This window comes from Myodes glareolus, chromosome 7 (genome assembly GCF_982192425.1).
Source record: "Myodes glareolus chromosome 7, mMyoGla1.1, whole genome shotgun sequence".
NCBI classification, from domain to species: Eukaryota; Metazoa; Chordata; class Mammalia; order Rodentia; family Cricetidae; genus Myodes; species Myodes glareolus.
Genome location: NC_142032.1, coordinates 23,373,434 through 23,391,336, shown reverse-complemented (window position 1 = coordinate 23,391,336; position 17,903 = coordinate 23,373,434). Strand labels below are relative to the sequence as shown.

The 17,903-nt window shown below is 41.5% G+C and overlaps 1 protein-coding gene across 1 annotated transcript in view; it reads left to right on the top strand.

The window, feature by feature from the left end:
• The first annotated feature begins 8,296 nt into the window (after positions 1-8,296).
• The window catches only part of Hells (helicase, lymphoid specific), a 36,228-nt gene continuing 26,621 nt past the window's right edge, over positions 8,297-17,903 (top strand). Inside the window, exons 1-4 of the mRNA XM_048438958.3 lie at positions 8,297-8,451; positions 8,737-8,858; positions 13,390-13,512; positions 15,386-15,442. Coding sequence (XP_048294915.2) covers positions 8,421-8,451; positions 8,737-8,858; positions 13,390-13,512; positions 15,386-15,442 — 333 coding nt within the window. The 5' untranslated portion in view covers positions 8,297-8,420. The remainder of the gene's footprint in view (positions 8,452-8,736; positions 8,859-13,389; positions 13,513-15,385; positions 15,443-17,903) is intronic.

Below are 17,903 nucleotides of genomic sequence, written 5' to 3'. Positions count from 1 at the left end.
GACCCCACACAGCAGGCATTTGTTAGTTTAGTTCTTTATTTGAGACAAGGTCTCTCTGTGTATCCCTGGCAGGTCTGGCCAAGAACTCACTATGCATATCACTCTGGGCAACTCAAAAGGATGAAAAGTGTTCTACATTTAGCTGGCAGAAATGTCTTCGGGGAGGTTAAGAGCACTGGGAGCTCTTCTAGAGGACCCATGTTTGATTATCAGCATCCACATGTTGTGAGCCATATGGTGGCTCACAGTTGTCTATAACTCCAATCTGCTGGATTCTAGAGGATTCAACACTCTCTTCTTACCTCCATGGGGCCTGCATGCATGTGATACACTTATATATAGGCAGGCAAAACACCTATATATATATGTTCTTTTAAAGTGTATTTTGGGGGCTGACAATATGGTTTACTTGGTTGAGATTGCTTATTTAACATGCAGAAACTCCTAGGTTTGGTCCCTAGCACCACATAAACCATGTGTGCTAGTGAACACCACCAACCCAACATTTCAGAGATGGGGATAGGATCAGAAATTTAAGGTCAAAGCCAGTCTGCAATACAGGAGACCATGTCTCTTATAGAGGCTGGAGAGATGGCTCAGAGGTTAGGAGCACTGGCTGTTCTTCCAGAGATCCTGAGTTCAATTGCCAGCAACCACATGGTAGCTTATAGCCATCTATAATGAGATCTTGTACCTTCTTCTGGTGTGCAAATATACATATATACATACAGGCAGAACACTGTAATATAATAATTAAATCTTTAAAAAAAAACCCTAGAAACATTAGCAGAAACCAAACACTGGGAAAACAGGCAGCCTCTTTGAATAAATGGTTCTGGGGAAATTGGACTTCCATGTGTGGAAGAAGGAAACTAGATCCCTACAGCTCATCTTTCACAAAAATCAGGCTGGAGAGGTGGGTGAGCAGTTGAGTGTGCTTCTGTTCTTGCAGAGAAGAGGTTTGGTTTTCAGCACCTACATGGAAGTCAGCACAATGCTGGAAAGGTAGATTAGAGCTTACATCTTGGTCTATAAGCATATAACAGAAGGGTGGGTAAAGAAGACAGACAGACAGATGAGAGAGATAGGTAAAGAGTGTGTTATATTAGACTATTTGTTCGTCCCGGCCACCCAGAACCAAAATAATCACACAGGAACTATATTATTTAAAACACTGTTTGGCCATTAGCTCTAGCTTCTTATTGGCTAACTCTTACATCTTAATTTAACCCATTTCTATTAATCTGTGTATCTCCATGTGGCTGTGGTTTACAGGCTAAAGTCCCGTCCAGGTCCGGCAGGGCTACATGGCTTCTCCCTGACTCTGCCTCCTTTCTCCCAGCATGCCATTTAGTCTTTCCCCTCTCCCCCCCCCCCCCACCTAAGTTCTGCCCTATCAATAGGCCAAGGCAGTTCTTTATTCATTAAAGGTAATCATAGCATACAGAGGGAAATCCCACATCAAGAGTGAGCTAGCTAGCTAGCTAACTAGGAGTGGCATAGGCTTTTAAAACCTCGAAGAGCACCTCCAGTGATACTCCTTCTTTAACAAGGTCATACCTCCTAATCCTCCACAAACAGTTCAACAGTGGACCAAGTATTCAAATATGATGGCTGGTGGGAAGGCAGTTCCTCCGGATCAGAAGATGTGATCCAAGGGGGCCAGGCTGCTGAGATGGGATCTTCACAGAACTTGGCAATGTAGTTGAGGCTTACCTTGAACTCCTTAACTACTTGAGAATCTTGAATCTTGTGATTCTCCCAACTCTACCCTTCCAGGTGCTGAATTTAGGGGCATGTGGCAACACACTTTGGTTTTAGATCCTCCCAGAATTTTTAAGCTAAAATTGCAGGAGTGAGGAGACAAGAAAAATGTAAGCGTTTAGCCATCAGTGGAATGGAAGGAGAAAGGGCTAAATGCTAGCAGAGATTCTGTCAAATGCTCTCATACAAACACTTCAATTCCTGTCTGAAGCAAGTAAGTGGACTTCCACCACCAGCCCAGACCACCAGGGAAGTTTGGGCAGCAGGAAGATTCACCAGCAGCTATATAAGAAGGGAACCCAGAGGACTAGGCACAAAGTGCCAAAATCGGTTGTTTTTGGGATCTCACAGTGGATCACTAAACTGACAAAAAACACAGCTTTTACCACAAGGTGAAAAAAAATAAGTTTTGGGCTGGTGAGATAGCTCAGCAGATAAAACACTAGTTGCTCTTCCAGAGGGCTTGAGTTCAGTTCCCTTCCCAGCAACCACATGGTAGCTCACAACCATCTAGAATGAGATCAGGTGCCCTCTTCTGGAGTGCAAGCATACATGCAGGCAGAACACTGTATGCATAATATATAAAAATAAATTTTAAAAAGTTTATTCTGGCTGGTTGGTGGTGGCGCATGCCTTTAATCCCAGCACTCAGGAGGCAGAGGCAGGAGGATCTTTGTGAGTTCGAGGCCAGCCTGGTCTATAAGAGCTAGTTCCAGGACAGGCTCGAAAAACTGGGAAAAAAAAAGTTTATTCTGAATCACATGAGTGACTGTGGTCCAGGAACAGATTCAAGATGCCTGAAATGACATGTTCCACCATGAAAGTGATCACATAATCGTTCTGTAGTCATAGAAGAAAGGAGTCATAAGTCAAGGTAGTTACCAAACATATTGGTGAGGACATCATGTAGGTAGGTTACAGCAAAATGTTGTAGCCGTAATGACGACAAGCCAAGGTATGGGGTTGTAAGCATTTATCACACCAGAACTGACGTAAATTTTAATATAGACAATATGAATGCAAACACAGCAGGCAAAATGAGAGTGAGGAAGAGGAAGAGACAGAAGACAGAAAAGAGATTGAGATATTGAGACAGAGATATGAATTGTACCACACCTCTTGGAGGGAATGGCTTCCTATGTAATAATTTGGAGAAGTTATCTGGTTGGGCTTGGAGGTGAATGCTTTAATCCCAGTACTAGGGATAAATGGCAGGTGTATCTTAAATTTGAGGTCAACCTGGTCTCTCTAGCAAGTTCCAGAGCAGCCAGGGATACAAATAGTTTGTGTGTGTTTGAATAGATTTTAGTGAATATCTTACTATCTGGAGATAGTAAACTTTAAAATTCTCTTTGTTCTCTCTGAGACTGGCAACTTGGTACAGTGCCATCAGGGTTAATCTGTAATTGTTTAAATAAGGCATCACAATTACAGGGTCAGGCAACAGTCTCTCAGCTAGAAAGTGAGAATTTTGTTTCTTCTGTTTGACCCTCCTTTTTTGTTTTTTGTTTTTCTTATAATAGAGAAATCTTTCCTGGAGATGTTCTTTAATTAATTAGGTTTTAAAAGACTTCTTTTAAAAACATTTTTAAAGATAAGAGTTTCACTTTGTAACTTAGGCTGGTTACAAACTTGTGATCCTCCTTTTCTCTACCTCCCAGTGCTGGGATTCCAGGCATGGGCCACCATACTTGGCTGTTTTTTGTTTTTCTGAGACAGGTTTCTCTGTATGTAGCTCTGGCTGTCCTGGAACTCGCTCTGTAGACCAGGCTGGTCTTGAACTCACAGAGATCTGCCTGCCTTTCCCTCCCGAGTGCTGAGATTATAGGCATACACCAGCACACTTGACTGCATTTTTATCTTTAATGACAGGGCTCTCACATAATCCAGGCTACCTCAAACTTTCCATGGAGACATTATGTGTAAACGAGGCTGGCTGGCTTTGAATGCCTGGTTCTCTGTTTCCACTGGTTTGCACTGCCATATTAAGCAGCTCTGCTGTAGGTCTTTGGTGCAAGCAGAGGACATTCTTTGCTTTTGGGTTAGTGGAAGCTATGATATGTTTAGAATATATCCCAAAGGTTTTACCTAATAGTCAGAATAGTGTTAGCTTAGAGATGGTTCTTCTGGTGGAAGCTTCACCCCAGCTCCTGGCATCCATATACCTAAAAGAATCTGGAATGTTCTTCACCCCAGCCCCTTTTAACCATTTATCCATCTCCCCAGGTCCTGGTGTATATTTAAAATTAGCTAGCCAGCCATTTAGAATCTTCACACAGGTGGGGCTTTCCCCCACCCTGTAACTTCAGTTCACTTTGTGCTGTGAGATTGAGATAGAAACTAAGATATTATCCAGTAAATTCTGCATCAGAGAGAAAAGTAGGTAACTCACTACATTAGTAACTCTTTAATGTTTATTGGTTGTGACAACCAGTTGTTGAAGAATCAGTAGGAGGCACCAGTTTTAAAATGTTAGTGTAAAAATCCAGATGGTGGTAGCAGTCGCCTTTAATCCTGGCATTCAGGAGAAAGACACAGGCAGATAGATCTCTGTGCGAGGTCAGCCTGGTCTACAAAGCAAGTTCCAGGACAGCCAGGGTGTTACATAAAGAGACCCTGTTTCAAAAAAAAAATAAAAATAATAAATAAATAAATAAATAAATAAATAAGGTAAGTGGCTGGAGAGATGGCTCAGAGGTTAAGAGCACTGGCTTCTCTTCCAGAGGACCTGGGTTCAATTCTTAGCACCCACATGGTAGCTCACAACTGCCTGTAACTCAAGTTCCAGTGAATCTGACTCTCTCAAACACCAATGATACAAAAATTTTAAAAAAAAATAAAATAAAATGCTAGAGTAGATGCTTGCTTTTGTGGAATTTTTTTTTTTTTTTTACAAGGATTCACTCTACAGCAGACAAGCATAGAAGTAGGAGGTAGTTTAGCATGCTGGGACTTCACTCCTTTTGTGCAGTAAACACATAACCCTCTTCTAATCATGCATTTTGCAGCCTGAGACCCTTACCTGCATATACCATACACACATACATACCCTTTCTGAACAATGCATCTAGGAACCTGCTAACAACCTAGGATACCCACCTACTCCATCTGCACATACCCCACTCCAAGCAAGAAAACTGATTTCTTCTTTCACTAAAGACCATCTATTTGAACATGTTCCCAATGTAGCTGGGCAGGACGCGAGGAGAGCCTATTGGCCTAGAATGATTTTGGGTGTGAGAGCAATAAGGCAACCTGTGTTTTCATAGTCTCCTAACCTCCATCTTATGTCTATACAAAATTGGGTGTACATATAATTAAAATCTGATGCACTAGGAATAGGACATTCTTAGTAAGCAAGGATCTATTATCTAAGCCTGTTAATCAAAGCAAAGAAACCACCCAAACTACACTCCTTAGCAACCAAACCCCTCCTCTCCAACCCCTAAACAATAATCAGGACCCTTGCGTACTCTCCCTCATTGGGCCCACTGTCAGTCTTGGCGATTATTTCATTCTGTTCTATCCCACCGTTTTGAGTAAAGTCCTTGCTGCACTGCAACATTTATCTCAGTTCTTTGACTAAGAAGAGGCCAAAAGCCTGGAAACATCCAGGCCAGACTCTGACACCAGTAACACATACTTTGCCTTTGCTGGCCTAGGAATCCTTAATGTTAACCAGACTGGCCTCAAGACAGCATCAGTCTTCCTGCCTTTGGCGCCAAGAAATTGAAATTACAGGTGCAAGCCACTAAGTAGCTTAGTTGATCTGAAAAACAGTTGGTGACCCTGTCTAACCTCAAATTCTAACAATCCTCTTACCTCAAACTCCTCTGAGTGCTAGGATTACTGGTGTGTGCCACTAAGCCCAGGTAAGTATAAAACATTTTTGTTGTCGTTTTGATATTTAGAGACAGTCTCACTAACTCGCAGTAACTCTGGCTATCTTGGAACTTACCATGTAGACCATGTTGGCTTTGAACTCAGATCCACTTATCTCGGATTCCCAAGTGCTGGAATTATAGCTGTGTGCTAAGTGTAAATAATTCAACAGTAGGCTATAAAGGCGGAGGGGACTGATGTTGCTAAAAAGTTAACTTTTCCTCTTCCTCCTCCAGCAGCTACAGCCTTCCTTCACTTGCAAGAGAGATTTAAGTATTTGAATAATAATTGAAAGAATTCAGGGAGTACCTAGGAGCCCCAGAGAATGGAATGTTAATCTAAGAGTCCTAGAGTAGGCTTCAAGGAGTTCTATCCCATAGAGAAAATAAGGGAGTGAAAGGGAATTCAGATGCTAGATTTGCAAATTTTACTATTGGGAAGTTGGGGAGATCCTATCTTTGTTTGAAGGAGACCTAGTAGTATAAAATTGAGCAATGGTTAGGTTTGATAATGAAATCTGATTGGTTACATAGTGAAGTATTCATATAAAGAAAGTTTCTAAGACATTTTGTGAAGGTAGAGAAATATAACTTGTAATATTTTAGAAGAAAAATCCCAACATCACAGCTGGGTTATCTATCTCCTTCTGTGATATTCCCTCTTACCAACTCTGCTTGTCGTTAGCCATCTTTAAAAAAATGATTTATGAGTGTGTGGGTGGTCTTTATGCATGTATGTGGATAGCCAAGGAGGCCAGAAGAGGGCATTAGTCCCCTGGAACTAGACGTATAGGTAGTCATAGCTCTGCAGGAGCCATAGCTCCTTCTAACAGCTGAGCCATTTCTCTATCTACCACATTAGCCTTGTGGTATTCAAACACTGCGTGAGCTATTTCTGCCTTGGTGTTTTTGAATAGCTGTAGTTTCTGTCTAAGTTATTCTTACCCTGGACTGATTGGCTTTTTGACATTTCTTGTCATTTTTTTTCCCCTCCTGACATCCCATTACCCAATCTAAAACAACCACTCACTCTCCAACTAACGTTTTCTGTCCTCAGTTCTGGAATTTAAGTAACCTATGTGTAAAGATTTAGTAGCTCTAGTTTGTTGCTGTACCTTTTCTGTTGCACTGGAGGCATTTACACCAAGGCCCTAGGAAGTGGATGACAGTGTTTTTCTTAGCCATTGTTAGTATCTGGCCTGCATAACAGCAAAGTTGGGTCAGGAAATGAATGTCATAACACACTTATTAATAGTGTGGGCCAAGCGTGGATGTCTGTCCTTTGAGAACCATATGACTTTGCATTGTGCTCCATCTCTTGTTTGTGGGCAAATCAAACTACTCTTCCTGGAGAATTAGAAGGGAAGTTATCATCAAGGCATGGTAGGTATACTGGCACTTGGGAAGCAGAGGCAGGTGGGTCTATTGAGTTCAGGGCCAGCATAATCTAGGTAGCAAGTTCCAGGCCAGATAGGGCTGCACAGTGAGACCCTGTCTCAAATATATACATACATAATAAATCTGGCTTTTAAAAAGAGGATTCTGAAGACGGTTATTTTGTATTGTAAACTCATTGTTTTCTTAAGCTTTTTATTTCTTACATTTTTATTTAATGTACTTGTTTAGAGGTGTTTAGAGGTGTGAGGGTAGGATTATAAATGCCACTTGGCAGGCAGGAGGAGGTGGGGCACACCTTTAATTCCAGCACTTGGAAGGCAGAAGCAGGTGGATCTCTTGAGTTTGGGGCCCGCCTTGTCTACAGAGTTAGTTTCAGGACAGCTAGGGCTGTCTCGAAACCCCCCCCCCCCAAAAAAAAACCCAAAAAGAGGGGGGAACTGCAGAAAAGAAGTTGGAACCTAAGCAAAAAACAGCCATGAGAAAAAACACTTCAGGGCCCATTTTTATTAGTGCTCCATTTAGTTTCTGAATTTTTTAAAAAAAGTTTCATATCTTCCAGTGTGTCCGAGTAACCTAGTTACCAAGCTGCCTGGACCTGCCCTGCGCCAGATGGCAGGAATGCATCACCAAGCCAGTTTATATGGTGCTGAGGTTAACCCAAGGCTCCGCGCGAACTAGGCAAGCATTATACCAACTGAGCTACACTTCCAGCCCATTTCAGAGTCTTGCCGCTTTCTGTCAGTTTATCACTCATTACCTTTATCTTATCCTAAATTAGCCATAATCTTGATTTCTTATCCCTTCAACCATCCTCAGAATTATTTGGGAAGGAATTCTACCAAAAAAAAAAAAAAAAAAAAGAATTACAACTGTGCAGGGGAGCCTGCGAGCTTGGCGGTTTCTGACATCCTAACCTCGACCTGCAGCTCAGTTTTCTTACCGAAAGGACCAGAGATTAGGGGTATTCAATCCCGTCAGTGTGTGAAAAGGTCTCGCACACAGTGGAACAATTCGGAACCATGATTAAATAAAAGTGTCTCTCTGGCCTCCTGAGCTCCGTGGAGTCTCCACCATCACCAGAGAAGTTCGAGGCAGGCACCTGAGATTATGGTGCAGGTAAAGGGTTAACGCGTCCCTAGAGCGGAGACTGAGCCCGCAAAGACGAACTACTCTAAATCTCGTGAGTCGAGGTCCGAAGTGGGCGGGGAGCCGGAAGTCTCGCGAGATGCCGGAGTTTTCCCGCGAAAGAGAAGCGCGCGGTTTTTTCTCGCGCCGGGGCTTGAGGGAGCGCTCTGGGCGTGCTGGTCTGTGAGGAGTTAGCGCGCGGCGTTGGAGGCGCTCGGAGGAGGCGACCGGGTGTCCGGCGGCTCTCCAGCCATGCCTGCGGAGCAGCCCGCGAGCAGCAGCGGTGAGTCGGCGGCCTGGAGGCTGCGGCCCACGTCGGGAGAGGGAGCCAGCGGGGGCTGGGGCTGAGGGGGGAAGGAGGCGAGCGCCTGCCGGGCGACACGGAAGGGTTGCCAGTCTCCCGTGCACCCTCCTTCGGGACCTGGGGCCAGGCAGATGGGCACCGTCACCCAGACGCTTCGGCGTTTGCTTGCCATGCACCCGGGAAGGGAGTAGTGTCGTGACCTTCGGAGTTGAGAAGTTGTAACTTCAACCACGTTCTCAAAGCCCCCCTCCCTCCTCCCCTCAGGGCCCGTGGCCCCAGAAATGGCTGAGCCGACGGAACCTGCACTGATTACCCCAGCCATGCTGGAGGAGGAGGAGCAGCTCGAGGCTGCGGGACTTGAAAGGGAGCGGAAGATGTTAGAAGAGGTAATGCCCCGTGACCCGAGGTTCTCCCCCGGGCGTTCCTTCATCGCTGGTCTGGTCTTTACGTGAACTTCAGGGCAGCCCGGTCCCTTATCTTTTTCGTACGTGTGAAGATGAAATCTTGGCTTGCGCTTTGAGTGATAGGTTTCTGAGATGTGGTTTGGGTGCGGGCGCAGGGGTGGGGGGAGTGGTCGAAACGTGTTTTGAGTGAACGTTTCAGATTGCTTTTTTGACCATTAAGTTTCATTCAGTGTCACTGGTGAATGCTTTCCTTTGCCATCTTTATTTGCTTTTTAAATATGTACCTTCACTCTATGCTTGATGGCCAAAATTAATCTTTAACACCCAGAGTCATAATGTAGTAGACAGAGATGGGGTAGATGTTGGCATCAATCAAAGGCCGGGCTGAAATCCAGGTCTACTGATTTCCTCCTCTTTTTTTTTTCTTTTTCCCTGTTTTGTTTGTTTTGGGGACAGTTTTACTCAGGTTTTCCGGCTGGCCACCACACCCCAGAATCCCCCTGCCTAGCTTCCCAGAACTGGAATTACTCGAGTGTGCTACCAAGCCTTGGTCCTAATGATTTCTTTGCAGTTAATTACTTAACTTAGATTTGCTACCTAAATGATCAACTTGTTTTAGTTTTCTACAGATAAAGTTCTTTAGCTAAAATTGAGGTGTGTATATTCACGACAAGTTAGAGCATTTGTAATTTCTGTAAATAGAATCTTTATAACTTAGTAAAAGCAACTTTGAACATTTGGAAGGTTTAATTTTGTTTAGTATGTTTACTGTGAAGACCCACCCTGCTGCTTAATTTGAGAGAGCAAGAAAAAGAGAGATACAATCCCGGGGAATTCTTAAATCCTTAGTTCTTTACTTGCCTTTATCTCAGCCTTTCAGTAAAATATGACTTCTCTTTGGGGCTTTTAATCTTGCTTTTGTATCCCAGGCTGGACTGGAACTCACAATGCTTTTGTCTGAGTCCCCCGAGTGTTGGAATTATAGGCTTGTGCCACCTTATCTTGCTCATAATCTTTTTTAAAAATCATCTTTTTATTATTTTGAAACATTTATTCATGTGTGGGTGGGTGGGAGGGTATGGTATGTGCACTTGAATTTGGCTGCAGATGTCTTGGAGCTAGGGTCAGCAGGTTGTGAACCACCTGACAAGACATGGGTGTGGGAACCAAACTTGGAACCTCTGCAAGCATAGTTGCAGTTTCACCTGCTGAACCATCTCCAGCCCAGGTACATTTTACAAAAGAACAAACTGAGCCATTTGATTAAAAAAAAAAATAGCTGTTGAAGTCAAATTTGAACTCATGTCCTGAGTTCCCTTCTTTTATCACCCGTGCCCTTTCTTGAAAGGACATATACCTTAAATAGAAAACTACTGAATTTGGAAAATAATCCATCCTGACACAAGTGATGAGTCACATGGTTCATATTAATTATTTTAAATGTCAGTGCTCTTTATTATTTGTGTGTTTGTGTGGCACATGGAGGGTGGATGGAAGTTGATGTCAGGTGTCTTTCATTCTTCATTTAAATAAAAATAATTGATGTGCATGGCACATGTGTGGTAGTCAGGATAGCCTTTTGTAAGAGTCAGGTCTCTTTCCATCCATCTTTATGTGGGTTCCAGGGATTGAACACAGGTTGTCAGGGTTGAATGGTAACGGCCTTTAGACCCCTGAACCACTGATCCATCGCCCTGCATGCTGCTTGTTTTTGAGACAATCTCACTGAACATCATTTTACCTATTCAGCTAGATTGGGCAGGGAGCCCCAGGGATCCCTGTGTCTACATCTTTTACAACGCTGGGAATGCTAACATCTCCATGCTCATTTTTATGGGGTTCTGGAAGTCCTAACTGAGGTCCTCGTGGTTTCATGGTAACCATTTGGTCAACTAAGCCAGCTCCCTACTCCCCTGCCAGCCAGAATTCTTAACTCCCTCTGGGTAGAGATTGGAACATATCATATATTTCTATTAGCCTCAAACTACAGGCTCTAGCATTGTTAAACCTTAATGAAATTTTTAAAAAATTTTTTATTTAACTTTATTTCATGTGCATTCAGATTCCCTGGAACTATTTATGGACAGTAAAGTTGTGAACAACCCATGTGGGTTCTGGGAATTGAACGCAGGTCCTCTGGAAGAGCAGCCAGTGCTCTTAACCACTGAGCTGTCTGGCCCTCTTAATGAGATTTATTAAGGATAGGGTCACACTAGGCTGTATGCCTGTATGCACTTGGGATATGGAGGCATGAGGATCAGATGTTCAAGGTCATCCCCTACATGGGTCATCCTCAGCTATCTAGCTACAGAGGGAGTTGGGGGGGGTCAGCTTTTATTATATGAGATCCTGTCTTTAAAAAAAAATGTTGGGGGACTGGAGAGATGGCTCAGCAGTTAAAAGCACTGACTGCTCTTCCAGAGGACCCAGATTCAATTCCCAGCAACCACATGGCAGCTCACAACTGTCTGAAAATCCAGTTCCAGGGGATCTGACAACTTCACACCAATGCACATAAGATAAAGTTAAGTAAACCATAAAAAATGTTTAAAAAAATGTCTGGTGTAGTGCACCTAAAAATTAACCACAACTCTTGGGAGAGTGAGGCAGGAGAATTGGTGTAAGTTTGAGGCTATCCTAGGCTGCGAAACAAGACTGTTTATCAAATAAACGAGGGCTAGAGACATCCTCAGCTCTTAAGAGCGCTATTTACACTTTCAGATAGATGATCCAGGATTGGTTCACAGTACTCACATGATGACTTATAACCGTCTATAACTCCAGTTCTAGGTGCTCCAACATCCTCTTCAGAACAACAGCACAGGTACCAGTCACATATGTTGTACACATGCGCGCACGCGCGCACACACACACACACACACACACATATGAGCACACACACTACAAAGACAATGCATATCTTTATTCTCAGGACTGGGGATGCAGAAACAGGTGTGAGTTAGAGTCCAGCCTGGTTTAACAGCAAATTTTAGATCAGCCAGGGTGACATAGTGGACTGTCTCAAAAAAGAAGAAACAGAAGGTCAAGGTTTTATTTTCAGTGTTTTACTCATTGAGTCCTCAACTTTATAAAGTAGATAGTTGTTTTTAATTAGATTTCTAAAATTATAAAGCTCGGGAGTGGGACATTGCTCTTGTAAAGGTTGAGTTTGAGTCCAGAACCTATGTTGGGTGGCTTACAATTGCCTATAATTCCAGCTCCTGGGGATCTGACATCTCTGGCATCTATGCATACCTCCAGTTTTTTCAGAGACACAGACTTGATTCCCAGCACTCACATGGTGGCTCACAATCTGCTGTAACTACAGTTCAAGGGGATCCAGTGCCCTTCTGTACACCAGGCATATGTGTCACCAACATGATACATGTAGATAAAAACATCTCATACATACTCAATATATAAAAGTAATACAAAAAGGTAGAGGTTTGTAATTCAAAAGTGTATGTGACTTGAAAGTATCGATCTAGCTGTGTAATCCCAGTACCTGGGAGGTAGATGCAAGAGAATCTATTCAAGCTCGTCTGTTAGCATAGTAGATTTGAGGTAAGCCTGGACTGTTAAAATGATATACAGGCAAACCTCTGGGGAACTCAAAATGCTGGCAAGAGATGAGACGTGAGAAAGCATATTGAATTTTGAACAGAGGTTTGGAGTGATGAGATGGCTCAGCTGGTAAAGTGTTTAGTGAACAAGTCCAGCAACCTGAGCTCTAACCCAGAATCCATGTATGTAAAGGTAGAAAGAAAGAACTGACTTTGCAAAGTGGTCTTCTGATCTTCAAAAATGGGTGTCCAGGCCTGCAGTGCCCACACATCTTGCATGCACACAGACAAATAAGAAAGAAGTTTATTTTGTTGTTACTATTCTGATCCAAGTTTGAGGGACTGAATTTGGTGATGACCTTGCAGACTGAATCAAGTGGTAGAGGGCATCATGTATAGCACAGGTTTGTTTTGTTTTGTTTTTTAATTTTCTGATTTTTTTGAGACAGGATTTCATGTCACTTAGACTGGCTTGGAACTCCCTGTGTAAGAGTGGCTATCCTTGAACTCTTGCTTTCCTTTATCTATCTCCTGAGTACTGGGATTATAGACATTTGCCACTATGCCTGGGTAACAGCAGTTTGAGTTATAAAAAGATGCGGTAGACCCTGGCCAGTGAAGTTTTGTTTGTTTTGTTTTAATTAGCATAAAGAGACACGGGTTTCATATGGTATTTTCATATGTGTCATTGTATTTGTTAATTCCTCCCCTCCTGTCTTCCTCTATTCTCCCTCACCCTCCTATTAGTGACTTGAGTTCTTCTGGGTTTTGTTTCTTGTTTTTATTCTAATTGTGTTCTCTTTTTATTTTCATTGCTTTGTTTCATTTTGTTTTGTGACACTCTTGTATAATCAGGCCAGTGCCTAACTTACCATGTAGAAGGATGACCCTGAGTGATCCATGTGTCTCTTTAGAAAATTTAGTATCATAGATTATTTTTCTTTGGATAGGCTCGAATGTCTTGGGATAGAGAATCCACTGAAATTCGGTACCGCAGACTTCAGCATTTGCTTGAGAAAAGCAATATCTACTCAAAATTTTTGTTGACTAAAATGGAACAACAGCAGTTGGAGGTATGTATTTATGATTAACTGTAGATGATAGGTTAAAAACATTTTGAAAATAGCTTTTTGAGATATAAATTAGGTATAGTAAAATATAGAGATTTCAAGTTTATGGTTTAGCTTTTAAAATTAATTTTATTTTATGTCAATGGTTGCTTATGTATCTTGTATGTACGCACTGTGTACATGTCTGGTGCCCGAGAAGAGCAGAAGAAAGAAGACATTGGATCTCCTGGGTGGAGGGAGTTCCAGATGCTTGTTGGGTGCTACCATTTGGATGCTGGGAATTGAACCTGGGTCCTGTAAGAGCAGCCAGTGGTCTTCATGGCTGAGCCATCTCTCTAGACCTTATTTGATGAGTTTTGATCAATGAATGTATAGACCTGTGTTATTACCAGCACAATTGAAATAATGTATATTTCCATTCCAAAATTTTTTCTTATGCCATCAGCAAACCTTATGATGAATCTCTGTCACTGTTGATCAGTAGTGCTTCCCCAGAATGTTATATAAATGGAACCACTATATTATAGTATTATAAATATTTGGTTTCATCATTGTTTCCTATCATAATTTTTAGAGTCCCTGGGATCTTCAGGGCAGTATTTTTTTAACTATTTATTTATTATGCATACAGCGTTCTGCCTGCATGTATGCCAGAAGAGTGCACCAGATTTCAGAGATTGTGAGCCACCATGTGGTTGCTGGGAATTGAACTCAGAACCTCTGAAAGAGGAGCCCGTGCTCTTAACCTCTGAATCATCTTTTTGAGTGGTTTCTTTTTGTATGCTGGTGTGTTAACTAGAATTAGGGCTTGGTCACTCAACAAGCTGAAGCAGGACTAGAAGTGTAAACATAACTCAGCTTCAAGCAAGGTTAAGTTAGTTGATGACTGTGATCAATGCTTTAATCCTTCATGTCTACATAATGAAACTCCAAAGTGACATAAGCGCTTCCTTTATGGAACAGTTGGAGGACCCTAGAGAATGGTGTTCTGGAGAGAGCACTGAAGCTCTCTTTGTTTTTGCTGTGCTGTCCTGGTTGTTCGTCAGTGTTTTTTGTAATAGACTATACATTTAAGTAAATGTTTCCCTGAGTTCTGTGAGCTGCTCTAGCAAGAGGAGGTTGTGGGAACCTCATTTCATGGTCAGAAACAAAGGTTGAACAACTTAAACATTCCATTTGGCAGCAGGATTGAGGAGGACAGTATGGGGACCTAAGCACTCAGTCTGTAAGATCTGGTTCTCTGGGACAAAGGTATGTTGCATCAGAACTAAACTGAATTGAATTGTGATGACATTTAGCAGTGGCATATTAATTGCTTTATACAAACAAAAGGAGTGTTAAGTTTTACTGATCAAGGTAGATGTTCTAACAGGCAGTTGTTGAATAAAAGAATAGGAGAAACCTGGTTTTTTCTCCTATATATTTATAGGTTAACTAGGTATGCAGTCTTGTCTTCCATTTTTCAGATTTCTTTATATTATGTATTGATCATTTAAATATTTTATTTCTGAGAAGTATCTCATTTTTAAAAATAGCATTATTTATCCTTAGGTTACATAGAAGTATAACTGAACACTGAATTACCTATTGTTGGTTTGTTTGTTCTTTGGAGACTGTTTTGCAGACTGGCTGAGCAGTCAGAAGATTCATCGCCCTTGTTTTCTCTTCAGTTCACTGTCCTTTTGAAAACTATTGTCAAATATATTGTGTCTGCATTTAGTTTAGTGTGGCAGAGGAGGGTAAATTGTTTCCTGAAATCTTAGAAAGCCTAAAAGTACAAGTTCTTTTTAAAATTATTAGTCTTTTTTATTATGAATACATGATGATGTTATTGTGTTATATTTTATGTCACATTTCTTAAAAAAATATCTTACAGGAACAAAAGAAGAAAGAGAAGTTGGAGAAAAAAAAGCGATCATTGAAAGTTGGAGAGGTAATAATAGCAAGAAACCAGGATTTTCTCCTGGTGCTGAGGGTTGAACCCAGGGCATTGAATATGTGAAGAGAATGATCTACCACTGAAGGATTCAGTCCTTTAGACTATTTATGCTATCTTAAGTTTTGAGATAATTACTTGTGCTTATTCATTATTTAGTTAATTTCAAATTCTATTTTTTATTCTATTATTTTTTAAAAAAATATTTTATCTTTTATACTTTATGTGTGTGTTTTGCCTATTTGTGTGTAAGTACATCCTGTGTGTGGAATGCCCCTGGGAGCCCGATGTGGATGCCAGATCTCTTGGAACTGGAATTGTTCAGCTTGTTCATTTGTTTGCTTTAACTTTCAGCTCTTTAAAACTTTTTTCTTGGGCTAGAGAGATGGTTCAGTGGTTAAGAGCACTGACTGCTCATCCAGCGGACCTGGGTTTAAGTCCCAGCACCCACATGGCAACTTACAACACCTGTAACTCTAAGATCTGACAGCCTCACACAGGCATACATGCAGGCAAAACACAAATGCACATAGAATAAAAATAAAATTTTTTTTCTTAATGGGTAGTAAAAATATGTTTTAGAGGTTTACTCTATTTTATGAATCTTAGTGAATTCTTGCATGTATGTATATATGTTTGTGTACCACATGTGTGCTTGGAGAGGCCAGAAGAGGTAATCGGATTCCCAGGAACTATAGTTATAGATGTTTGTGAGCGTCTGTGCGACTTTTGCGAATTGAACCTAGATGCTCTGGGTAGGAGTCAGTACTTAGTAGTCATTCTGACCCTTTTTCAAATCTCTCTTTTTTTTCTCTTAGTTTTTTTGTTTTGTTTTGTTTTGTTTTTTTGAGACAGGGTTTCTGTGTGTCGCTTTGGAGCCTGTCCTGGAACTCACTTTGTAAACCAGGCTGGTCTCAAACTCACAGATCTATCTGCCTACCTCTGCCTCCTGAGTGCTGGGATTAAAGGTGCATACTACACCACTACCCAGCTCTTCAAATCTTTTACAAGATTTTATTATTTCTTTTTAGTATCTTTTCATTTTTATGTGTATTTGATGTGTCTGAATGTTTATGGATGCTCACATGTGTACATGTGTGAAGTCCCAAAGTTGTCTGTTTGGAGGTTTTCTAGGTCATTTCATGTTCATTGAGGCAGGGTCTCAATTGAACCTATAATTCACCACTATGGCTAGTCTAGCTATCCTGCTTTTTCCGGGAATCCCCTGTCTTTCTCTTCCTTATGAGCACTGGAATTAAATGGGGGCAAATGCCCACCCAGAATTTATATGAATTTTCAAATCCAAACTCCCGTTTGCACTTTCAGAACAGGGCCTTTTATCTTTGGAGCCATCTCCCTCTTTTTTACTTAATTATTGATAGTATTTTGGGTGTATTCATCCCATTATTATCTCCACTCACTTCCATTGCATCCCCTCTTCCTAATATGTCCTTGTTCTATGTTCATGTCTTTATTTTTGTGATTCACCGAGTTTAGGGCTTTTTGTATGAGCAAGATGAATAAATGGGGTTAATATGCTGGTCTCCAGTTTACAGAGATCTGTCAGCCTTTGCCTCCCATATGCTAGAATAAAGTATGTGGCATTGCATTGGGAAATATTTATATTTTTATTTTTATAGTGTATCAGTGTCTGTTTTCTGTGTAGTCACCCGCCATGCTTATGTGATCATGGAGTCTTAGAAGAGGCATTGGCTCCCCTAAGGCAGTTATGACATGATTAATGTGGGTGCTGGGAACCAAACTGGTCCTCTGTAAGAACAGGAGATTCTATTAACCACTGAGTCATCTTTATAGCCCTTAGTCAGTACGTTTTCAATGTGTAATGCTGTGCCTGGTACACACAGAGGCAAAAAAGATGATATTATAAGGCAGTCATCTGGTCTACGTAGCAAATTTGAGGCCAGTGGAAGCTACATAGTGAGAATTTCTCAAAAGAAAAAAAGTAATAACATAAATATCCTTAATATAAATAATATTCTAAGGTTTTAAGAGATGACTCAGCAGTTATTAGGGCACTGGTTGTTCTTCCAGAGGACCTGAGTTTCATTCATAACACCCATATGGTGGTTCTTAACTGTCTCAAATTCCAGGGGATCTGTTGATCACTTCTGTGCTTGGGCACCATCTCGGGGTCCTGCCCAAGTTATTTGTCTGTACATAAAGGAGGAGTAAGGATTAAGAAAGAAATAGACAAGAGATAACAGAATCAGGAGGGCATCCAGGGAATGCTGTGATCCACCCTAAGTTTATTACTCAAAGTTCTTATATGCTCAAATCTAAAGGGGGTGGGCAAAAGGCGTCTCTACTATAATACAAAGAACAAACAAATGTTATTTTTTCATATCTTAAAACATTAAGTAACCACACCCTAGATCAAAATATCCTTTTGTCTAGGCAAAATATTCTGTAGTCACACTTTAGGTCAAGCATCCTGTCA